The 25,467-nt window shown below is 39.6% G+C and overlaps 1 protein-coding gene across 8 annotated transcripts in view; it reads left to right on the top strand.

The window, feature by feature from the left end:
- PAK1 (p21 (RAC1) activated kinase 1) overlaps nucleotides 1-25,467 on the top strand; it is a 149,101-nt gene that overhangs the window by 75,762 nt on the left and 47,872 nt on the right. For 4 of the 8 annotated variants that reach the window (XM_023209336.2, XM_023209335.2, XM_031936672.1 and 1 more), the window contains exons 2-5: nucleotides 6,717-6,924; nucleotides 18,853-18,953; nucleotides 19,459-19,606; nucleotides 24,535-24,572. In XM_023209336.2, the coding sequence (XP_023065104.1) occupies nucleotides 6,735-6,924; nucleotides 18,853-18,953; nucleotides 19,459-19,606; nucleotides 24,535-24,572 (477 nt within the window). In that variant the 5' untranslated portion in view covers nucleotides 6,717-6,734. Of the gene's footprint in view, nucleotides 1-6,713; nucleotides 6,925-18,852; nucleotides 18,954-19,458; nucleotides 19,607-24,534; nucleotides 24,573-25,467 lie in introns of all 8 variants that reach the window. The other 4 variants (XM_023209334.2, XM_023209333.2, XM_023209338.3 and 1 more) reach the window with 1 other exon arrangement.

Below are 25,467 nucleotides of genomic sequence, written 5' to 3'. Positions count from 1 at the left end.
CAAACAAACAAAAAACTAAAAATAGACCTACCTTATGATCCAGCAATCCCATGGCTGGGTATCTACCCACAGGAAAGGAAATTAGTATATTGAAGAAATACCTGAACTCCTGATGTTGCAGCACTGTTCCTGATAGCTAAGATTTGGAAGCAATCACAGTGTCTATTTACAGTTGAAAAAATAAAGAAAATGTGGTACATATGCACAATGGAGTACTATTCAGCCACAAAAAAGAATGAGATCCTGTCATTTGCAACAACATGGATGAAACTGAAGATCATTATCTTAAGTGAAATAAGCCAGGCACAGAAAGACAAACATCACATGTTCTCACTTATTTGTGGGATCTAAAAATCAAAACATTTGAACTAATGGACATAGATAATAGAAGGATGGTTACCAGTGGCTGGAAAGGGTAGTGGAGGGCTAGTGGAAAGCAAGGATGGTTAATGGGTACAAAAAAATAGAAAGAATAAATAAGACCTATTTTTTGATAGCACAGCAGGGTGACTATAATCAATAATAACTTAATTGCTCATTTAAAAATAACTAAAAGAAGGCCGGGCACGGTGGCTCAAGCCTGTAATCCCAGCACTTTGGGAGGCCGAGACGGGCGGATCATGAGGTCAGGAGATCAAGACCATCCTGGCTAACACGGTGAAACCCCATCTCTACTAAAAAATACAAAAAACTAGCCGGGCGAGGTGGCGGGCGCCTGTAGTCCCAGCTACTGGGGAGGCTGAGGCAGGAGAATGGCGTAAACCTGGAAGGCGGAGCTTGCAGTGAGCTGAGATCCGGCCACTACTCTCCAGCCTGGGCGACAGAGCAAGACTCCGTCTCAAAAAAAAAACAAAAAAAACCCAAAAAACTAAAAGAGTATAATTGGATTGTTTGTAACACAAAGGATAAATGCTTGAGGGGATAGATACCCCATCCTCCATGATATGATTATTTCACGTTGCATGCCTGGGTACAGAATATCTCATGTACTCCATAAATATATACATCTACTATGTACCCACAAAAACTAAATACTAAAAAAAGATGAGGTTTGAGTTTTGCTGGGAAGGATAAGTAAAATTTCTGTCAGTTTAAAGAGGGTTCTGTCCCTACTCTACCTATAAATTGCTGTGTGATCTTAGGTAATTTCCTCTTGCACTCTGGACTTCAGTATTCCTACCTGTAACATTAGACAGTCAGGTTGGATGACTTCCAAGGAAGCCTTTGGCTTTGATATTATGTGCATCTTAAAATATTTGATTAACTTGGTTTTGTTTTATACCAGTGACTGTGGAATCCAGGGTAATAAGAGTAGAAAGAGGTAGTTGTTGGTGAGCACATTCCTTCTCTGAATCCCTGTCTACTTTGATTCAGTATGTAAAGGACTTTACACATCGTGGCTACTTGAAAAGTATTTTCTTTCCCATCTTTCTACTGTAGCACTGTATCTTTATGCCTTGTATAGCGTGCTTCAGAAGAGGCACAAATCACTTCCCCTCCTTGGTTGCCTCCTGACCTGTATTAAGTCTAGAGACTGCATAGTGAGAAACATCAAATTACAGGTCATAGGTGATGGGACTTCTACAGGGGGACCATGGCTTATAAATTGCAGAGCCAGGACTTAAACCTGGGTCTCCTGACTTTAATTCCAGTAATCTTTTAAAAAATTGCCCTACCTTTTGAAACCTCACAGTGATCCTTTATTTATTATAGAGTCATTCAGTTGATTCATAATTAATGCTTCAGTATAATTAGTTGCTCATAAATTACTAGGTTCCCTGAGCCTCTGGGGCATTGGTAAAATGTGATCACTGTGTCTTTCTCTCTGTCTGTTGTATTCATTTGTTGTCCACAATGGATAGAATGGTGCTATCTGAGCTGTCATAATGTTGGCCTCATGCCTAGCTTTATATTGCAGCATGTCTGAGGCATTGGTTTTTCATCCTTTCAAACTTTTGGTCTACAGAGACTATTAAAAGATTAAGGTGTGTTTGCTCACCTTATTCAAAAGTTGAGCATGTTTCTTGTTTTGGACCTGTTTTCCCGTAGTTTAAAATGGTATAGGTATTAAAATGTGCTAATTATTATGGTGAGTGTAGATATACAGAATGACCATTGAGGAAATCAATAAGGGTAAAAAGAGGAAAGACTTGTGGAGAACCTATAGGAAAGGGCTGCTTGGAGGGCTGCAAGGAACCTGGAAAGTAGTATGGAAACCTTAAGTAAGTTCAGAAGGAAGTGATTAAGAAAGCACAAAATTGTGTTCTGTGAGTGTAGTTGAAGGTCCTGGAAATGTTTGACATTGAGAAAATAGATTTGGGGGGTCTCAAAAGAGTATTTCAGGTATTTAAAGTTCTGTCTGGGGAAGAGATAGTAGTCTTTTCTGAATAGCTCTAAGATACAGGATTTAGTACTAACAGCTGGAACTTTTTTCTTTGTTTATTCATTCGTTTGTTTATTCAATAAATCTTTATTGATTACCTATTCTGTGCCAGGCCTGGTGTTGCGGATCGAGAAATACATAGGACATGAACTTTGTTCTTGAGGTGTTTATAGTCTAAGTCTAGCAGGGGAGGGGTGAAAGGGAAAGCAAATATGTAAACAAATTATTGCAATGCAGTGTAAGACAGAGCTTATTATAAGTGATAACTCATTAAATAAGATGACTGAAGATAGAATAGTCTTTGGAGATTTTAGATTTCCTGTCATTGCAACTTTTCAAGCATAGGCTGGATGACTTCTAGGCTGGAATGCAGTAAAAGAATTCAAATATTAGATTCCAATGCATATTTTAGGTTTTAAGGAATAATGGAATCTCTTTGAAAGTGAATATCTACCACAGAATTCTCCAAACACAGTAAAAGCACTGAGAAATGGAGAAAAGTCTGTATCAGGAGGGTTGGTGAAACCTTTCTTGGCATAATCGTGGGCTGTGGGCCTGAAATGGAGTTACATTCAATGAAACTGTTGATTGAAGGACCTGGGAGTCAAGGAAGGGCTTTACTCGGGTATCAGATGACTGCAGGGAGTGTAATTTTGGAACTGGCAGCCTGGAGTGGGAAGGTACACTTGATAACTGAGACAGTAAAAGTTCTCTTGTGGGGGCTTAGGGACTTGAGTTATAGTTGGGAGGGAAAACAAAGGTAAATCTGGGAAGACAAACTGGAAGAAATGGATAAAAAGCCCATCACAGAGTTAATTTACATTAACAAGATTGTCCTTGCTTGATTGATTTCTTTTGTTCAAAAATAGAAGGAGCAGTTGGTTTGCCAAAGGTGGGTCAGAATGAATTATGCAAAGAAGTGGGGTTAGGGTTTGGCCTTGATGGATGAGTAAGATTTTTATCAGTCAGAGAAAGGAGAAATCATTGACAGGAAGCACATTGGGTTGTGTGTTTGTGTGTGTGTATAAGTAAATAAGTAAGAATACTTGGCAAGTACAGTGGAACAGATTTCTGAGGTTTGAATTAGTTTGAATTAGGCTGTGTCTAGGTGTAGTGGCTTAGTTGATAAGGCAGGTCAATGTCAGAAAGTAAAGCACCTTGAATTTTATCTGTACTAAACTTCCTAAAGGCAAGGTATATATCTTTATGCAAAGTGTGATTAATTAAAATATTTAAGTTCATTGTGGGCTAGATACTATCTAAAGTATTGTTGGATTGCAAAGATGACAAAATTGGGCCCAATATTTGAGGAACATTCTGGCTCCTAGGGAAGACATACCTGTAAACAATTACAATAGCAATAATAAAAGGGATAACCTAGAAAGTTAGCCATTGCTTTGGGAACATGGAGGAAGGGGCACCTAACTTCTTGAAGTGATGACACATTTCCAAATGGGTTCGTGGAAGAAATAACAATTGAATTAAGCCTTGAAGGGTGAGTGAATTCACAGTTGAAGCATAGGGAAATTGGTATTCTAGGCAGAAGGATCAGCATGCACGAAAGCATAGAAGTGTAAAAGCTATGGGATACTTGAAGAAGTTGGAGAAGTTGGATGTAGATAGAGTGTAAGGGAAATTAGAGGGAGTGGTATGGTGAGAAATGAGGCTGAGTGCATTTGGTCAAATAACAGAGGGCCTCTAAAAGCAAGCTGAAAACATCAGCTTTTATCCTGAGATGTCAGTGAAGGGTTTTTCATTTTGTTTTGTTTTCTTTTGTTTTTGGGACGGAGTCTCGCTCTGTTGCCAGGCTGGAGTGCAGTGGCGCGATCTTGGCTTACTGCAACCTCCACCTCCCGGGTTCAAGTGATTCTCCTCCTTCAGCCTCCTGAGTAGCTGGGACTACAGGTGCGTGCCATCATGCCCAGCTAATTTTTTGCATTTTAGTAGAGACGGAGTTTCACCATGTTGGCCAGGATGGTCTCAATCTCTTGACCTCATGATCAGCCCACCTTGGCCTCCCAAAGTGCTGGGATTATAGGCGTGAGCCACTGTGCCCAGCCAATGAAGGGTTTTAAAAGTAGAAGAGTAGTATCTTCTAAGGTTCCTGACAGCCCCTGGATAAAGGATTGCAGAAAAAAACTGGATGTGGGGGAATCAGTTCTTTATTAGAAATTGTTAAAAAAAAAAAAAAAACTCCTATAGATTTTATTCATAGTATTTTAAGTAATTGATGTCTAAAGTGGTAGTATTCAAATCTGACTGGCATTGGGATCACTAATTTTCAAAATACAGAATTAGGCCTTAACTCAGCCATTCTAAATCAAGATTTATGGGGGGTCAAGCCAGGATATCTATATTTCTAAAAGCTCTTGGTGATTATTGTGCTGGTTTTTTAAACCCATTACTCTCTAAAGCACTGTTGTGTTTTAACTCCAAAGAGCTTATATTTTAAATAGTCATGGTTAAATGTATAATTTCTACTGCAGCATGGAAGACTAATGAGAAATATTTTTAACTCTGGATACATTCATATCTATCCATTGTCAAGGACATTTATTTATTTTAAGGTAATAACATTTTCACTAAAACTATTGATAACTTGTGATAGGGATTCCCCCCCATCTATCTTTCTTTCTCTCTCTCTCTCTCTCTTTCTCTCTCTCTCTTTCTTTCTTTCTTTTTCTTTCTTTCTTTCTTTTTCTTTTTCTTTCTTTTCTTTCTTTCTTTCCTTCTTTCTTTCTTTTTCTTTCCTTCCTTCTTTCCTTTCTTTTCTTTTCTTTTCTTTCCTTTCTTTCTCTCCCTCTTTCTTTCTTTCTGTCTTTCTGTCTTTCTTGTCTTTCTTGTCTTTCTTTCTGTCTTTCTTTCTTGACAGAGTCTCCCTCTGTCACCCAGGCTGGAGTGCAGTGGTGTAATCTTGGCTCACTGCAGCCTCTGCCTCCCAAGTTCAGGTGATTCTCCTACCTCAGCCTCCTTAGCAGCTGGGATTACAAGCACCCGCCACAAAGCCTGGCTAATTTTTGTATTTTTAGTAGAGAGGGGGTTTCATCATATTGGCCAGGCTGGTCTCAAACTCCTGACCTCAAGTGATCCACCCGCCTTGACCTCCCAAAGTGCTGGGATTACAGGCATGAGCCACCGTGCTTGTCCTATCCCCTATCTTTTAGATTTTATTCTACTGTTTCTCAGAAGTAGTGGAGATTTTGCCAGTAAATTCTGTACCATATTAGGACAGGATGGTTACTGCATTGACCGTTTTATATTTTGAAGAAGAAAGCCGAGTACAGTGGCTCTCGCCTGTAATTCCAACTGCTTGGGAGACTGAGGCGGGAGGATTGATTGAGACCTGGAGTTTGAGACCCACCTGGGCAACATAGGGAGACTCTTGTCTCTAAAAAAAATTTTTTTAGATGGGCATGGTGGCGCATGCCTGTAGTTCCTGCTACTCTGGAGGCTGAGTGGGGAGGATCTCTTGAGCCCTAGAGTTTGAGGCTGCAGTGAGCTATGATTGTATCACTGCACTTCAGCCTGGGTAACAGAGCAAGAATCCTCTCTCTCTCTCTCTCTCTGTCTCTCTCTCTCTCTCTTCTTTGTAAAGAACAAGGTAGAATTTTAGAGGAGGGAGACACTGGAGAGATTATATAGTCTCAGGGGTTAGCAAACTTTTGCTGTGAAGGGCAAAGTAGTAAATATTTTAGGTCTGTGGACATACAGTCTCTGTTGCAACTACTAAATTCTGCCAGTATCAGGTAAAAAAAGCCATAGACGATTTATAAATGAAGGGTGTGACTGTGTTCCAATAAAACTATTTACAAAAACAGCAACTTTGCTGACCCTTGATACAGTCCATTCCCGAGAGGGAAAGTGTAACTTGTCTAAGGTTATAAAATTAGAGGCTGGCAGAGAGCTCACTATGTGGAATGCTGTTAGCAGTTTTATTTAATCTTCACATAGATGAAAAAATGAAACCTAAGAGGTTAAAGAATTTCTCTAAAGTTAGTAAGTGGTACTGGGATTCACACTTAGTTTTTGCTAGACCAAATATCTGCTTTCAGCTACATCATAATAGTTTTCCATGCTCTTCAGTGTCTCAGAATGGGAATGCAAAGAAAAGCAAGACATTGTGATTTTTCATTAGTGCTTGGCACATAGTAGGCATTTACATCAGTCAGTGTTAGCAATATCATGGCATGCAGTGGAAGGACTTGAGCTGAACTCTGAAGGAAGGGCTGTATAATTTTGATTCTTTGCAATTTTTTAACATGTATTTCCTTTTGGTCAACAATAATAAAGGATTTTTCTTTATTTATATTTTTCTTATTTCTGATTCTAGTAGCTGCTGCTGGTGGTGACAATGTCAAATAACGGCCTAGACATTCAAGACAAACCCCCGGCCCCTCCGATGAGAAATACCAGCACTATGATTGGAGCTGGCAGCAAAGATACTGGAACCCTAAACCATGGTTCTAAACCTCTGCCTCCAAACCCAGAGGAGAAGAAAAAGAAGGACCGATTTTACCGATCCATCTTACCTGGAGATAAAAGTATAGTATTTGATTTTCTTATCATTTGTATGCTTTAAAAAAATTATTTTGGGTAACCTGGATAAAAGATCGGTCGTCTTTGACTTAATTTTCCTTTAATGCCTTTTTTCTGGTTAAATATTTCTCTTTCTTCCTACAGTGGCTGAAACCAAATGGAAAATAGACCTATTTTTATACTGTATTAACTATAACTGAGCAGAACTGTAAGAGAATAATTATGCTCTTGCCAGATTTGGGACAATCTGAAGTGATTTATTTATTTTTAAGTTCTTAAACTGTTTAGGAAGTCACAAAATGTAAGAAAAATTGGAATGTCTTTATTTGGAATTTTTTTCCCCCGAATTAGTTTCAATTGGAAATGTTTTCTTTCCAAAATCTTGATTGCCTTTTCTTTATTCCGACTTCCTGGTCCCACTTTCAGGTTTTGGGACTACATATCAGTAAGAATGGCGAGTAACAGCTGAGAAAAGGATGCAGAGATAACTAGCATTCAGCATGAGTTTACTATGAATAAATTATCCTGGGCAGCCTCATTTCCTTTTTATTGATAAAACTTCTATTAATAGAAGAGTAATCATAGGATGAATAGTGTTGATTTTAACACTGTTAATTTAACAGTGTATATGAAAAAGTCGCCAAGATCCTTGTAGACAAGGTTGTAAAATAAAGGTTTTGGTGTCCACAACAGAAGATCGCTTTTGTTTGATACCAAAAATGTTGACTTAAGTGGCTGTTGCTCTGAAGTAAGTTCTCCGTATGTTTGTGGGCCCTGTTCTTATAGCGTGCTAAAGATACTGGCTTTCTGTGTGTAAGTAGTTATCATGAGCTTCTAGTTTAGATGTAGCTGGGTCACCACTTACCAGCTTTCTCATCTTAGGCATGTCAGTTAACTGCTTTGACCTTTATTTAGTTTCCTATTTCAGAAGTGAGATATCATCTCACAGGGTAGTTGTGAAGACTACATACAAAGTTCCTAATAGAGTAACTTCCACGCAGAAGGTACTTAAATGTTAGTTCTCTGTCTCTTTACTCCTTTGTCTCTGTCTCTTTACTCCTTTGTCGATGAATAGAAACTGGGAGGCATAGCTAGTAGACTACATGGTAAAATCAGAGCTGAGATTCTGAAACAGTAGGGCAGATACAACAAGCACAATGGTGGATTGCAGAAAATATCTCATGTTGTAGAAAAAATATAATTGCCTAACTGCAGATCAGGGGAAATGGTAGATGGTAGTGTCATTAGCCAAATAGGAAACACAGAAAGAAGGAACAAATTGGGAGAGTTGGTGATTGGAGAGCAGGGAAGTTGATGATTTCGGACACATAGCTTTTATATATAGATACGTCTTATGAGCAGACCTCATGTATTGTAATGTTTGTTGTACAAGTGAAATGAGACATAATAAGGACTTTTAATGAGTACGTTGGGCTTATATCTTTTTGTGTATGAATCCTTCGACTCCACCTTCCCTTCCCTGTGGGTTTGGGGGGTTTGGGTAGAAAAGAAGGCCAGGCACAGGGGCTCATGCCTGTAATCCCAGCACTTTGGGAGGCCGAGGTGGGAGGATCGCTTGAGCTCAGGAGTTTGAGACCAGCCTGGGCAAAATAGCAAGACCTTGTCTCTACTAAAAAAAAAAAAAAGTCAGGCATGGTGGTGTGTGCCTGTAGTAACAGCTGCTTGGGAGGCTGAGACAGGAGGATTGCTTGAACCTGGGAATTTGAAGCTGCAGTGAGCTATGATCATGCCACTGCACTCCAGCCTGGGTGACAGAGTGAGATCCTGTCTTAAAAAAAAATAAAATAGGCCGGGCGTGGTGGCTCACGCCCGTAATCCCAGCACTTTGGGAGGCTTAGGTGGGTGGATTACCTGAAGTCAGGAGTTCAAGATCAGCCTGGCTAACATGGTGAAACCCCACCTCTATTAAAATACAAAAAAATTAGCCAGGCGTGGTGGTGGGCGCCTGTAATCCCAGCTAGTCAGGAGGCTGAGGCCAGGATTATCACTTGAACCCAGAGGCAGAGGTTGCAGTGAGCTAAGGTCACGCCATTGCACTTCAACCTAGGCAACAAGAGTTAAACTCCATCTCAAAAAAATAAATAAATAAAATAAAAGATATGGATAAGTTGCTTAACTTTGATTTCCTGACTAATTCATTCATATAGTAGCTGCCAACTTCCTTGGTACAAGGGCTGTGATCTGAGGCAGTGTTAAATGCCCTGCAATCTTCTTCCACATATATAGCCACTTTCTTTATCCCTCAATTTAGATGTGTATTTATTTTTAATATTGTATCTTATCAACCAGTATTCTTGATCTCTATAAATAAATAGGCTTTCAGCCCAAGTGTCTACATGTAGTAAAAGAGAACTTTTTAAATTAAAAAGTTTAAATTGTTCTTGCTGACTCAAACTAGAAAGGTAATAAAATTCTCATCCAGTAAGCATCATCAAAACTAAAAACATTTATGTTTCAAAGGGCATCATCCAGAAAGCAAAAAGGTAACCCACCGTAGGGAGAAAATTTTCCCAAATTACATATTTTATAATGGACGTATATCTAAAATATGTGAAGAAGAACTATTGCAAGTCAACAACCAAAAGACAAATAATTTTAAAATGGGCAAAATATGTAAATAGACATATCTCCAAAGAACATATACAAATGGCCAAGAAGCACTTGAAAGGATACTCAAATCATTAGCCATCAGGGAAATGCAAATCAAAACCACAATGAGATACCACTTCATACTCACTAGGATGGCTATAATAAAAAAGATAATAACAAGTGTTAGTGAGGATGTGGAGAAATTGCAACCCTCATAATTGCTGGTGGGAATGGAAAATGGTGCAGCCTCTGTGGAAAACAGTCTGGCATTTCCTCAAAAGGTTAAACATAGAGTTACCAGCAGTACATGAATGTTTATAGCGGCATTCATAATATCCAAAAAGTGGAAACAACCCAAATACCCCATAAGCTGATGAATAGATAAATAATAAAATATGGAATATCCATACGATGAAATATTTGGTAACAAAGACATGAAGTTCTGTTCCATGCCATGACATGGATGAACCTTGAATGCTGTGTTAAATGAAAGAAGCCAGTTAAAAGGATCACATGTAATATGATTTTATTTGTAGGAAATGTCCAGCGTTGGTAAATTCATAGATAGAAAGTAGATTAGTGGTTGTCTAGGGCTGCAGAGAGGGAGAGGCAATTAAAACTAGGAGATGATTACTAAGAGGGGTGGGGTTTCTTTTTGTAGTGATGAAATGTTCTAAAATTGATTTTGGTGATACCTGTCCAGCTCTCTGAATATATTAAAAGCCATTGAATTTTACACTATATGGGTGAATTGTTTGGTAAGTGAATTATCTCTCAATAAAGCTGATTTTTAAAAAAGAAGATTCCTGTCTGAAACAGCAGATGGAAGCAGAGCCTTCGGACATAATTGGGACCTGAAGGGACAATCTTATGTGCTAAATGGGAAAGTGGGAGTCTAGATATTGGGATTATAGTCTTGGTTCTTCCATAAATTGGCTGACTGATTTGGGTCAATTATTTCTCTGTAGACGTCAGTGCCTTCATCTAGAAAAGGAGAGAGAGCAGTAGGCATGTACAGTTTCTTTTAGCTTTAGAATCCTATAATTACATAAATGAGAGATTACAAAAGCGTGGTTAGATCAGGCTTGTCTATATAGGTGAAAAGAAACTAGGCCATTGTAAAGTACTTTATTCAGTGATACAGCTGTAGAAAATCCTAGCTGAGTAACCCTAGGCTAAATCTGATCTGAAAATACATCTCATAACCTCAAGATCAAAACTGCATCTCTGTAGGTTGAGGGCATAGAGGTAGGAAGCATACAGAGTTATAAGAATTTCTCGCAAAATGATCTAACAATCTTTCATCCTTTGGGTATAGATTTTCTATATTTGCCCTGGGCACATAGGTTTCATCCCTTTGCTTTAAGACCCTTGATGGCTATAATTAATGCATACATCAAAATGAAAGAAGTCTGAGGTGTTTTTCTTTTGTTTGAAACCTTTGATCAACCAGTAAGCCTCTCAACTTAGTCCTAGAAGGATACACAGCAGTGTTGGTAGTCTTTGAAGTGGTATGCCCTTCATGTAGTATTTGAGCATTTATACCAGCTGAATAGAGTTATGTCTAGAACTGGACTTATAACACAGATTGAGTCCAGCCACTGACATTTGTTACCTCTGATTTATTTTTTAAATTTCATTTCAATATCCTCACTTCCCATTCACCCTATATCATTAGAAGGCTTTTGTCATTTGACATAGTAGATATAAAAGCATTTTCTAAACTAAAATGCAATACAAATAGGAGGTTTGTTTTTTAAAAATGGAAACTTCATTTATTGTTTTATTTGATACCGACATCAACCCATTTTTAGTTGGGGAGGCTAAGGCTTAGAGAAAAGTAAGTTGCTCAAGGTCTCACAAGTGGCAAGTGGGAGGGCTGAGTATGGAACTAAGTCTTCCTAAATTATCTGTTCCATTGTCACATAACTGTCTCTCTTAGTTCTCAACCCTGATTACACATTGGACTCACTTATGGTGCTTTTAAAAAATACAGGGCAGGGTGCAGTGGCTCACTCTTGTGATCCCAGTTTGGGAGGCCGAGGCGGGCGGATCACTTGAGGTCAGGAGTTCTAGACCAATCTGGCCAACATGGCGAAACCCTGTCTCTACTAAAAATACAAAAATTAGCTGGTTGTGGTGGTGGGCACCTGTAATCCCAACTACTTGGGAGGCTGAGGCAGGAGAATCGTTTGAATCTGGGAAGCAGAGGTTACAATGAGCCAAGATCATGCCACTGCACTCCAGCCTGGGTAACAGAGTGAAACTCCTTTACAAAAAAAAAAAAAAAAAAAAAAAAAATGGCGGGGCGTGGTGGCCCACATCTGTAATCCCAGCACTTTGGGAGGCCAAGGCAGGCGGATCACTTGAGGTCAGGAGTTCGAGACCAGCCTGGCCAACATGGTGAAACCCTGTCTCTGCTAAAACTAAAAAAATTAGCTGGACGCGGTAGTGGGCTCCTGTAATTCCAGCTACTCAGGAGGCTGAGGCAGGAGAATTGCTTGAACCCGGGAGGCAGAGGTCGCAGTGAGCTGAGATCACACCACTGTATTCCAGCATGGGTGACAGAGCAAAATTCTCTCAAAAATAAATAAATAATTAATTAATTAATACTGATACCTGGATTCCATCCAGACTTTTGGAGTCAGAATCTCTAGAGGAGTTGTTTTGGGTCTGTAGAGAGATTTTTGGGAGATGAGAAAGAAGAATGATCTGTGGGCTGCAGTAATGGTTGAGGTTTGAGCTGCCAGCGGGTAGAATGTCTTTGGGCATTACCTAATGCTGACCTCTCTAGCATGGCCTCAGTATGTGCCTGGGGGATGCATAAATGATTGGAAAGAGAAGCTGTAATTGAGGGCCTGTAATAGGTGATGCTGAGTTGCAGAATTCCATGTGGGAAAGCCTGGTTCCTGTGGTTAGGATCTGGAGCCTTTGGTTTATTCTAAGAAGTCTTTCAGCATTTAGTTTGAAATCTTTTTCTGGCTGCATTTTCACAAGCAAAGTGGAATTCTCTGAGCTTGGGAAGAGTTTAGCAAAGTTAATTTTAACATTGGACTATGTCAGTGTTTATCTCTCCAAGTTTGGAACGTTTTACTGCCTTGAGCTCAGATTAGCTCAGTGGAGCCAATGAGAGGTGCTGCTTAAAAATATATTTTTTTAAAAAAGGCCAGTGATTTGTGCTAAAACTTTGATGGCTATACTGAGACAATGGGATTTTGCAGTGTCAGCCTCATTTCCCATGCTATCAGAAGGCCAAGTGGTCTAGGTCAAAGATAGGGTTAAAATTGGGATGGGTGAGGTTGGAAGCTTGTTTTCCCACTTTATTTTCTCAATCCCAAGATCTCTAGATACATGAAATCAAGATGATTCTTTCCTCTTTCTCACCTCCACCACAGTTTCTCTGTCTTAATGAATGGGCTGAGAAACCTAACAGTTTTTTATATTAATGACAACTTATGTTTGTAAAGTTCTTTAGTTTACAAAGCACATATATTTTCTGTAACTTAAAGAATTCTTTTTTTTTTTTGAGACAGAGTCTCACTCTGTCACCCTGTCACCCAGGCTAGAGTGTGGTGATGGGGTCTCAGCTCACTGGAACCTCCGCCTCCTGGGTTCAAGCAATTCTCCCTGCCTCAGCCTCTCAAGTAGCTGGGATTACAGGCACCTGCCACCACACCTGGCTAATTTCTGTATTTTTTAGTAGATGCGGGGTTTTACCTTGTTGGCCAGGCTGGTCTTGAACTCCTGTCCTCAGGTGATTCGCCCGCCACGGCCGCCCAAAGTGCTGGGATTACAGGCATGGACCACTGCGCCCAGCCAAGAATTCTTAACATAGTTGTAGGAATCCTTATTTAGATATAAGTCTTCTGTCAGTTATATATGTTACAAATATCTTCTACTGTGCTTTTAGCTTTTATTAGATTAAGTAAATTCCCCTGTAATCTTAGACAGATGCTTGGTATGATGTGAGATAGAATTTTAATATGGCCAAATTTATTAGTTATTTCCTTTCTAATGTTTTGTGGTTCTATTTTGAAATATTTAGCTACTCAGAGACATGATTTTTCTATTGAGTTTTCTGTATTCATGTACATGAGCACATTATTTGTATATTGTAATAGTTTTTTTTTTTCTTTCTTTGTAATCCTCCTTTTACTTCTTTTTCTTGCCTAATTGCACTGGTTAATACCTTCAGTACTATGATGAATAGAAGTGGTGATGAGGAATACCCTTCTCTTGTTTTTAATCTCAGGAAAAGCTTTCAGCATTTTAGAATTAAGTATGATATTTTTTCCAGAGTTTTTGGTAATTACCTTCTATAAGATTAAGTAAATTCCCTTATCATCCTAGTTTGCTAAGAGTTTCTAATCACGATTGATATCACATTTCAGCAAATGCTTTTTCTGCATTAATTGAATTGATTATATAGATTTTCTTCTTTATTTTCTTAATGTAGTAAATTACATTCACTTTTTTTTTAAAAATTGAGATATAACTCGCATGCCATACAAGTCACCATCTTAAAATGTACAATTCTGTGGTTTTTGGTATATTCATAAGATCGTACAACCATTACAACTCACTTCAATACATTTTCATCACTCCAGAAAAAAAACCCCATACTTATTGCAGTCATTCCTCATTTCTCCCTTCTCCCCTGGCAACCACTAATGTACTCTCTATGGATTTGCCTATTCTGGACATTTCATATAAATGGAATTACACAGTATATGGCCCTTTGTAACTGGCTTCTTTCACTTAGCATAATGTTTTCAAGGTTCATCCATGTTGTAGCATGGATCGGGACTTCATTTCTCTTTATGGCTGAATAATAGTATATGGATGTACTACATTTTATCTATTCATCACTTGAGAGACATTTGTGTTGCCTTCACTTTTTGACTGTTATGAATAAGCTGCTATGAACATTCACATACAAGTTTTTGTGTAGACATGAGTTTTCACCAGATTCCTGCAGACATACTTCTAGTCATCATAAAAAATTTGCTACCGCAGCAGTAGTCCCAGGGATACTATAACCCTGGGATATGGGACCATCAGGATCCTGGGTTTGCTTTATTTTCTCCATTGTGTCTTCCCTCAGTCTGAAGCTCATAGTGCCTTCCTGCCTGCAATCATGTGCTTTGTGAATCTGGTAAGAGTTTATGAAATTTGGTTGACTTGCTGAACAGGTGGAAAGAAGGAAGGAAGATCACACTATTTACTTCTCTTGGCCTCTGCTTATTCTGTTTCTTTTGGAAATGCCCTTTCCCATCTCAGTCTGGCTAACCCCTGTTCATCCTTTATGACTTCTTTCAGGTATTATCTTCTCCAGAAAGGTGGTTTATTACTTACCTTCATCTGCACACAGAGCATGCACCATTGTCCTATTTTGCAGATTGAAGGCTTGAAACTCAGACTTTTCCAGGGTCACCCAGTGAGTTACTGGCAAACATAATACTGAATCCTTCCTCTGAGATTCTTTCCACTAACAGAAATTTCTTTTAATTCCTTGACTTCAGCTGTTTAGCTCCTGGGTTTGTGGTGATGAGCCAGTGAGACAATGACTGGCAGAACTTGGTGAAGGGCTGTACACAGGTGAAGGGGATGATTGTTACTTCCCAGAAGGGATTAATTGGGTTCCAGATGGCTCTAGGACTGTATGACTTCTCCATTTCTCTTCTGTATTCCTGCCTCTTGAATCCTGTTTTCTGCTGGTGATCCCCAACTGGTGAATACTCAGTCTAAATGTTACACAGTACCAGGCCAGGCACGGTGGCTCATGCCTGTAATACCGGCACTTTGGGAGGCCAAGGTGGGTGGATCACCCGAGGTCAGAAGTTCGAGACTGGTAAACATGGTGAAACCCTGTCTCTACTAAAAATACAACAAGTAGCCAGGTGTGGTGGTGGGTGCCTGTAATCTCAGCTACTTGAGAGGCTGAGGCAGGGAGAAATTGCTTGAACTGGGGAGGTGGAGGTTACAGTGAGCCGAGATCATGCCATTGCACTCCATCCAGCCTGGGCAACAAGTCTGAAAAAAAAAAAAAAAAATTACACAGTACCCAAGCTAAATCCTGCCCCCTAGATTTCCCCATTCCTTTTACTTCTCTCGTCTCCCACTTCAGTCAAGTCATTGCTATTTTTGTACTCCACTATGTTAAACTGTTATTTCAGTTAGTAGTTGATTCCAGTCAAATCTCAGTAGGGATCGGGGTATAATAAAGAGTGAAAGACTTGATCAGGTGGACTTACAGTCATGTGCTCTGTGAATCAGGACAAGTCAGCTAACTTCCCTGGGCCTCTTTCCTCAGGGGATGGGATTACATGGTCTCTAGAATCACTCCCTAATACTTTCTTTATTTATTTTTTGATACTCAGTCTCACTCTGTCACCCAGGCTGGAGTGCATTGGCACAATTTCAGCTCACTTCAACCTCTGCCTCCCGGTTCAAGCTATTCTCGCGCTTTACCCTCCTGAGTAGCTAGGATTATAGGCACGTGCCACCACGCCCAGCTAATTTTTGTATTTTTAGTAGAGATGGAGTTTCGTCATGTTGGCCAGGCTGGTCTTGAACTCCTGATCTCAAGTGATCTGCCTGCCTCAGCCTCCCAAAGTGCTGGGATTACAGGCGTGAGCCACCGCACCTGGCCATTCCCTAGTATTTTCTAGAGTGTTCTTCAATCCAGTAAGCCATGTGCTGGACTGAAATTCAGAAGTATAGTGATTGTAATTGGAGTGGTAATTTTGGTCCTCAAGAAGCTTACATTTTGGATTTTTAAACTGGCAAGGAATCATATAAGACAGGAAATGACTAGATGCTTGGTGGTGTAGCAGACTCAGTGTCTTGGGAATTAACAGGAAGAAGAAAGGTCAGGAAATCCTTCCTGGAAAAAGTGGGACCTGAGCCAGTCTTTAAAAGAAGGCTGAGATAGGGAGAAGGAGAAGAGAGCATTCCAAACAAGGAGAAGAAAAAGCGAGCAAAAACTTGGAGGTGGGAAAGTGTTAGGTATATTCAAAGGTTGCGGGGTAAAGAGTGCTCAGTAGCAGCAGTGCTGACTTTAGCATTACCCTGTATGTTCATGTATTAAATGATTCCATTTCCCTGGAACTCTTTTCTGTAAACTACTCATGCTTTGAGCTAACTTTCTTTTTGGGCCTCCTTTACCAAAGTTTCTTCTGCATTTGACAGTTCATGCCTGTGATGTATTATATAGTATATCAATTATATGTAATAGAAATAATGTATAAACATGCATATATATACAAAATAAAAATTGAAATAAAACACAAATATAATTGTACTTCCCTAAGTGACTAGATCAGAGGGAATTTAGAAACAGAAAGTAGTTCCAAAGCCCTGCCACATGTTCCAGTGCATTCTGGCTATGAGAAAGACAGATGGACTTATGTCATAAAGGACTGCTTGACTTGGGGCCCTGGTATACCCCTTCGCCTTCCCTTTCTCAAAGCAGCTGCTTCTGAGAGGGAAATTGCCAAGTACATAAATAGCTTAAACCCTAGCACTTGGCATGTAGGCAAATGGTTCTCATTAAGATACTGAAGAATGAACCTTTGGAATCAGACCTGGGTTCAAATCCCAGCTCTCAGTAGCTGTATGAGTAAATTATTCAGTTTCCTCGTCTGTAAAATGACAGTAGTAGTATTTATCTCATAGGATTGTAAGAATGATGGTAGTAATATCTATCTCGTAGGATTGTAAGAATGAAGAAAAATACTATATTGACATCATTTTTGTATATATAGCAAGTTCTTAATGTCATTTCTTCTTATTACACTGAAGTATGTTTTCTTGATTCAACTTGAAATGTTTTAGGGAAGGTAAAATAGAATGTAAAGAACCTTGGCTTTGATGCCAGACTTTTTGGATTTTAATTACTTAATGATTGTAGGCAAGTCTGTTCCCAAATTTTCTAATCTGCAAGTAAAACTTGCCTCAGGATTGTGGTGATTATATTACATGATATGTATGAAATACCTATTTAAAACTATGGAATGTTGTCTCAGGAAGGAATCTTAACTGCAGAGCTTTGAGAAGGCATAGCGTCTTGTTTTCATAGACTCACAGAATGTAGATGCTTGAGGGACCCTTAAGATCATCTAGCTCATACTTGCCCTTGTTTAGATGAGAGAGCAGAGATCCTGGTCTCTCTCTCTACACACACATACATGCGCGCGCGCGCATTATGGTAAGGTAGAGGTGAAACTGGCTTGAACTGTAGACCTTTTTGTGTTTTCCTTCTCATTTTGCTACCTTTTATCAGGATTATGCTGGGTCTGTGGAGGTCAGAATTTCTTTTGGTTAGTGTATTGAGCTCCCAGACAACAGGATTTTAAAATAAGGTTCACAGGTGCTGGGGAACAAGTGTTGTGAAAGTCAGGCCAGAGCTGCTGAAAGGAACATTTATTCCTGCCCTGGAGAGAATTTTTGTGTCTTAGGCAGATTCCTTAAATTCCTTGCCCAGTTGAGGTAAATGTCTGGTCATTTTTTCCTTTCTTCACTTACTGTCTGAGCACCTACTTTGTGCCAGGTGCGTGCTAGCCTCTGGGAAGCTGTGATTAATTTGACATGGCCCCTGCACTTAGAATTCAGTCTGGTATGGAAGATAAACACTTATAGTAGTCAATTACTGTTACATATATTGGGTGCTATAGGAACAGAGAGGGTAAAGAACCACACAGCCTAGAGATCAAGGAGGGCTTCACAAAAAAGAAGACTTACCCTATATCAACTGGGTAGTTACTGGTAAAACCAGGACTGTTAACTCTGACACACATTCTTTTTGCCTCTCCTTTTATTTTATTTTATTTTATTTTGAGACAGGGCCTCACTCTGTCACCCAGGCTAGAATGCAATGGCATGATCTTGGCTCACTGCAACCTCTACATCGTGGGCTCAAATGATCCTCTTGCCTCAGCTTCACAAGTAGCTGCCACTACAGGCGTGCACCACCGTGTCCAGCTAATTTTTGTATTTTTTTGTAGAGACAGGGTTTTGCCATGTTGCCTAGGCTGCTCTTGAACTCCTGGACTCAAGCGATCTGCCTGCCTTGGCCTCCCAAAGGGCTGGGATTACAGGCATGAGCCACCATCTTACTTTAGTTCAACAAGAAATTAAGTCTTTAAACATGCATTGAGTATCTGCTCCAATCCAGGTCCGTAATTGGGGTCTTCAACACATGTGAAATATTAATAGATAGACTTTGCCCTCTCAAGGAGACTACAGCGCAATAAAGAGCTAAAATAAGCCTAAAAACAATAATGTTCCTATTTTTTATTTCCTTTTCCCTGTTTCTCTTGCAGCAAATAAAAAGAAAGAGAAAGAGCGGCCAGAGATTTCTCTCCCTTCAGATTTTGAACACACAATTCATGTTGGTTTTGATGCTGTCACAGGGGAGTTTACGGTAAGTCCTGGGTCACAGAAAGGTCTTTAGTCTTTTAGAGCTCTGGCTGTGCACTGTTAGATTTAACCCTTTCTCATCTTCCTGGTGCTTCTATCTTTGCCTGAGACCCTGATTACAATTTTCTCACATTCATCAGTGGGACACTTGCATCGCTAAAATTGTATCCAGAGAAGCCTTTCTATCTCCATTCCTTAAATAATAAACCTCTGTTAAGTGGTAGGCTTGGTAGCAGGCTCTGTGTGGGGCACTGATCATGTAGAAACAACATCCTATCCTACCATCCTGGAGGTATAGCCTGGTGAAGGAGCAGACATCTTAAGAAATGACTAATACAATGAGAAAGATATTATAAAATAGGCTTATGTAAACTCTGAGGGTATAGAGAGAAAGGAATGACTAACAAATGCATATTTTGCTGCTAGCAAGTGTCAGAGTTAGCTCTGATGTTCTTTCAGGGTTCGCTGTGACTGTGCCTTCCTGTTAGTCTTGCATGTCTCTCTTATAGGGAATGCCAGAGCAGTGGGCCCGCTTACTTCAGACATCAAATATCACTAAGTCGGAGCAGAAGAAAAACCCGCAGGCTGTTCTGGATGTGTTGGAGTTTTACAACTCAAAGAAGACATCCAACAGCCAGAAATACATGAGCTTTACAGGTATGAAAACTGTGTCCAGGGCAGTCTCAGCAAGAGATGGTTTTAATCTGGATGGGAAAACTCACATGCCTATTGGTCTGGGATGAGAGAACAAAGTAGTTGAAAGAGTGGAACTGGCACTTTAATGTGGAATTTTGGAATTTGACAGCCAAGATGATGGACTTTGCATCAAACTTGAGTCTTCACTCTGACACTGCACATGTTTTTTTAAAAATAGTATGGTATTATATAGAGAGAACACAGATTTTGTGCTAGAAGGTCTAGATTCTGACCCTTACTAGATTCTAACAGTCGCTTCATTTCTTTGCACCTCAAAATGGGAATAATTCCTATCTCAAACGGCTGTAGTGAGAAATGATTGGACACAGTGCCTCACGCCTATAATCCCAACACTTTGGGAGGCAAGAGGATCGCGAGGCAAGAGGATCGCTTGAGGTCAGAAGTTCGAGACCAGCCTGGGCAACATGGCAAAACCCTGTCTCTACAAAAAATACAAAAATTAGCCAGGTGTGGTGGTGCATCCCTGTGGTCCCAGCTACTTGGGAAGCTGAGGTGAAGGGATCACTTGAGCCTGGGAGGTGGAGGTTGCAGTGAGCAAGGATCACGCCACTGCACTCTAGCCTGGGCAACAGATTGAGACCCTGTCTCAAAAAAAAAGAGGTTATAGTGAGAAATAAGTGAGCTGACAGATGTGAAAGTTCTTTATAAGTTGTAAAACATCACCATAGAAATGTAGCTATCATTATCATCATTATTGTTAATATTATTATTAGTTATTTAATAACACTAATGTATGTCTTCCTCAGGGAACTAATTTGTATTAGTTAAATGAAAAACAGGCCATTAAATAATAAATTTCTTTAGTTGTACCCTCGGTAGAAGGGACTATATTTTTCAGAGTGTTTTTAATAGCAGAATTGGGATTAGAACCCAGGTCTCCTAATTCCTATACCATCACCTTTTGAATTTACTGCTTGCCCCTAATAATGTTATTTGGAGGCTCTCCTTCCACAGAGGACCAGCTTTCCCTTGTTTTGCAGGTGTGAGAGCCAAAGAAGGCCTTTCTAATATGTTAAATTAATAGTGGGCTAATCTTTTAATTTCCAGGCTCTTTACTCATGTTGCCTCCTTCAAATGGCAGTATTGTTGGGAAGGTGAGAACCAGGATGAACTAGGGAATTTGAAGGATGCTTTCCCCAGCCAGTATCTGGCTTGTTTCAAGGGCACAGATGGTGGAGATGACAGGCTGCAGCTTCACTCATGCTGCCATGGTGGTGCCCAGGAGAGGGCTATGCATGTGCCCAGCAGTATTTCCTTCCTCTCGTCTGGCCCCACTGAGTCTGTCTCACTTCTTCCATTGAGGGACTGAGTCATTTCAAGGAGGAATTGGGGTGGAGGGCTACTGAGTGGGAAAGTTTTCTAGTCAGGAAATTAGAGTTTATGTTAAAGGAACTTGTCATGGAAACATCAGGTTAGAGACTGTCTTTGAAAACCTCAGTGGCTAAGTCTTGGGAAGGATCTTTCCTGCATGTATGTATGTAGATATGTGCTAGTGGCATGTAAGTGTGTATGTAAACAGAGGCATAGCCCTATGGGTTTGCATATATTTGGAATTAAAGCCCACTTAAGTATTCATGAACAAAGATAAAGTTCACTCAGGTATTCATGAACGAACATATGTATAAATATACACATTCAGGTAATTATGTGTATGTTCATTCGTGCATGCATATATGAATAATATTGAGTGTGTATGTACAGATACATGTGTGTACATCTACTTTTGTATGTACAAATTTGTGCACATGTATATATATATGTATGCCAGAATTTTAATTTTCTGTAAGTTGAAGACTAAGGGCCAACTCTAGGAAAAATTGCGTATTTGGCACAGGTTTTTTTAAGTGTCATATCTCTCCTTTCCCTATTTGCCATCCTCTCATACTATTAGTTATGATAATACTACCTCAATTTGTATATGCTCACATGTGAATTACCTCACGTGATTTTTTTTTTTCTTTTTTTTGAGACAGAGTCTTGCTCTGTTACCCAGGCTGGAGTCCTGTGGTGCGATCTCGGCTCACTGCAGCCTGTGCTCCTGGGCTCAAGTGATTCTCCTTCCTCAGCCTCCTGAGTAACTGGGACTGTGGGCGTGTGCCACCACACCCAGCTAATTTTTGTGTTTTTAGTAGAGATGGGTCATCATGTTGGCCAGGCTGGTCTTGAACTCCTGACCTCAAGTGATTTGCCCGCCTCAGCTTCCCACAGTGCTGGGATTACTGGCATGAGCCACTGAGCCTGGCTCCCTCATGTGATTCTTATGATGGCCTTAGGAGATTGGCAGGGCAAGGACTATTATCCTCCTTTTATATACGCAAAGAAATTAATTAGACTCAGAGAAGTTAAATGACATACCTCAAGTGAGTCAGCTGATACATGATGGAAATGTATTTTGACTTGGGCCTTTACCTCCTTTGCTGCCTATAACCCAAACACAATCCTCCATGCTAATTTTTTTTTGTCAAGTGTTTCTGTTTTTTCAACACTTCATTTTTTTTTTTTTTTTTTTTTTTTGAGACGGAGTCTCGCTCTGTTACCCGGGCTGGAGTGCAGTGGCGCGATCTTGGCTCACTGCAACCCCCACCTCCTGGGTTCGAGCAATTCTTCTGCCTCAGCCTCCCAAGTAGCTGGGACTATAGGCGCACACCACTATGCCCGGTTAATTTTTATATTTTTAGTAGAGACAGGGTTTCACCATATTGGCAAGGCTGGTCTCGAACTCCTGACCTTGTGATCCACCCACCTTGGCCTCCCAAAGTGCTAGGATTACATGCGTGAGCCACTGCACCCGGCAACACTTAATTTTTTATACCAGTTAATAGCTAATCTAATAGGGAAAAAGTAGATGAGATTGACAACGCAGCTGGGTCTTAGCCCTATTTTGCCAATGACTTATGTGACCTTGAACCAATCTTTTTCCTTTTCTGAACCTCATTCTACTCATCTGTAAATGAAAGTGCTGGAAGTACTTTCTGTTCCGTCATTCTGTGCTTTGGAATTTGATTTTGATATATAGTTCATCACCTTTAAAAGGAGTGTTTACTTATTTTTTATATGATATAACAAGTATACTTATTACCAAAATACCCAATCTTCAAAAATACTAGCAGTACATAAAGTTGGGGGTAGTGCAGTGAAGGCATAGTGTTGTATTCTGCCAAAGTTGATAGTCTTCTGGACGAGAAAAAACAAATGAATTATGCTTAAAGTATATCCTGAATTTATTTCTCCAGAATACTGCTAGCTATTCTGGATTTGTTATAAGAACATGTTGTCAGAGCTTGCCTTATTTCCTGCTGTGTGGGTTCATGATTTGCTGTAGGGTCAAAGAAGCTGTATCTAGCACTTTTTATATGATGGAATTGGGATTGTACATTCTCTGGGCTTGGTTCTTGGTGAGAAATATATTGGATTTGGTAGAATATTTCTCCTCCTCAATTCCATTAGTGGTGAATTGGCAAAGTCAGTTTTTCTTGGACCCATGGGAATTAAAGAACAAAACTGAAGACATTACCTGGTCTTTAAACTTATTTCTTGCTAAGATCTCCATTGGGTCTCTCATATTTTAAGAAGTCTAAGATACCACTGATTATAAGATGCACAGTTATTTCCATACCAATCAAGGAAAATAAAGCTGCCAATTAAACCATAACATGCTTTTGATGGTAGGGCACACCTCTGTTTCAGAGACTTTAATGTGAAAAATGTACCTCTCAGAATCAATGAAACATGGTAATTGCTTCATTGAGGGAGCTTGATTCTATTCTTGGAAAACAAGACCCTACCTTTAATTAGACTTGACAGGATTTATACCTGTCTTTTCCTCAACCTTAGTCCTTTTGTCCCTGTGGGCAGTAGATATGGATATAGAAGGATCCTTTATGAAAGCTGAAGCTGGAGACTGGCCATGATTTGGCATGGATGACTCAGGGGTGGTGCTATGGATTCTTTCCTTTTCTTTTAGAACGCAGATTTTCTTAGCTATTTAAGCCTGACAGTGATATAGCTGATGATGTGGATACAGTTCTAGCATAGTATTTAGAATGAGACCAGAATTCAAATCTAATTCCTCTCTTTAACCTGTGTGTACCCTGGACAGATAACAGTCATGTGCCACTACAACAGACCGCATATACAATGGTGGTCTGATAATATTATAAGGGAGTTGAAAAATTCTTATCACCTAGTGATTACTTAAGTTTAAAATAAATTTAGCGTAGCCTAAGTGTATACTGGTAATGTCCTACTTAGGCCTTCACATTTACTCATCACTCACTCAGTGACTCACCCAGAGCAACTTCCAGTCCTGCAGGCTCTATTTATGGTAAGTGCTTATGTAGATATATCCTTTTATTTACCTTTTGAACTATATTTTTATTGTACCTTTTCTATGTTTAGATATACAAATGCTTACCATTGTGTTACAGTTGCCTGCAGTAACATGCTGTACAGGTTTGTAGCCTAGAAAGCAACAGGCTATACAATATAGCCCAGGTATGTGGCAGGCTATACCATCTAGGTTTGTGTAAGTACACTCTATGATGTTCCCATAATGACAGAATTACTTGATGACACATTTCACAGAACATACCCTATTGCTAAGCCACACACAACTGTACTTAACATCTCTGAACTTGTTTCCAAATCAATAAAAGTAGATATAATAACAGTACCCAGAGCCATAATGAGGATTAAAGAAGGTGATATATATAATGCATTTAGCATGATACCTAGCCTGTAGTACCAGTCATACTATTACTACTCTCTGAATCTGGCATGTGCTTGACCAGATAGACTTCTTTTGCTGTCAAGAAAGAATTAACTGTAATTGTTTATTGACTAAGTCCCTTGCCTTTCTTCCTGTGCAGATAAGTCAGCTGAGGATTATAATTCTTCTAACGCCTTGGTAAGTATTTACTCTATGTTGATGTGGGCAGACGTGGAGGTAAGGATCAAGACGGTGTGGCAGAGGCAGAGCCTGAGCTGGGAGGCACTGGTATTAGTCACTCCTGCACCCTTGGCCTCAGAATTCCTATCTATCCAATAAAGAAATTAGAAATAATAAATAGGGGTGGGTGTCCCTTTCAGCTTTAATGTCCTAGAAATTCTTTCTTTGTGATAATTTTTTTATTTTTAATTTTTATGGATTCATAATAGTTGTAAAATGTTCTAGAAATTCTGGAACCAGAAGATATGTCTTTAGGCTCAGTTTTTAGATTTGTAGCTTTGAACCTTGGGAAAGTCAGTTTGCCTCTTTGAGCTTCAATTTCTTCATCAATAAAATGAGTTTGATATACTCTGCCCTTACCTGGACGTGTCTTCAGATACCTACATTTAGAAGAAAATTTCCTCTTTGGTCTATGGAGTCTGCAAAACCAAGATTAGTACTAATTGTTGAAGGGAACAGATTTTATTCATTTAAAGTCATTCATTCTGTCCTCTGAAGTTGTAATGAATGCTTTGACACTTGAATGGATGTTACAGAAATCATGAAGAATTGGCTGGGGATTAAACTAGAGGATCTCTGTGTCTCTCTCAACTTACAAATTCTGTTTCCCAGGGCAATTACAAGGATAAAATGCGATGTTGATGTATTTGAAAGGGTCCTATAAATAATAAAATGCGATGCATGTAAGAGAATACTACCTTTTTTTTTTTTTTTTTTTTTAAGAGATGAGGTTTTGCTCCATTGTCCAGGCGGGAGTGCAATGGTGTGATCATAGCTCAGTGTAAACTCAAACTCCTGGGCTCAAGTGATGCTCCTGCCTCAGCCCTCTGAATAGCTGGGACTATAGGCATAA

Source organism: Piliocolobus tephrosceles, chromosome 13, assembly GCF_002776525.5.
Source record: "Piliocolobus tephrosceles isolate RC106 chromosome 13, ASM277652v3, whole genome shotgun sequence".
Taxonomy (NCBI): Eukaryota; Metazoa; Chordata; class Mammalia; order Primates; family Cercopithecidae; genus Piliocolobus; species Piliocolobus tephrosceles.
This window is presented reverse-complemented; position numbering and strand designations above follow the sequence as displayed.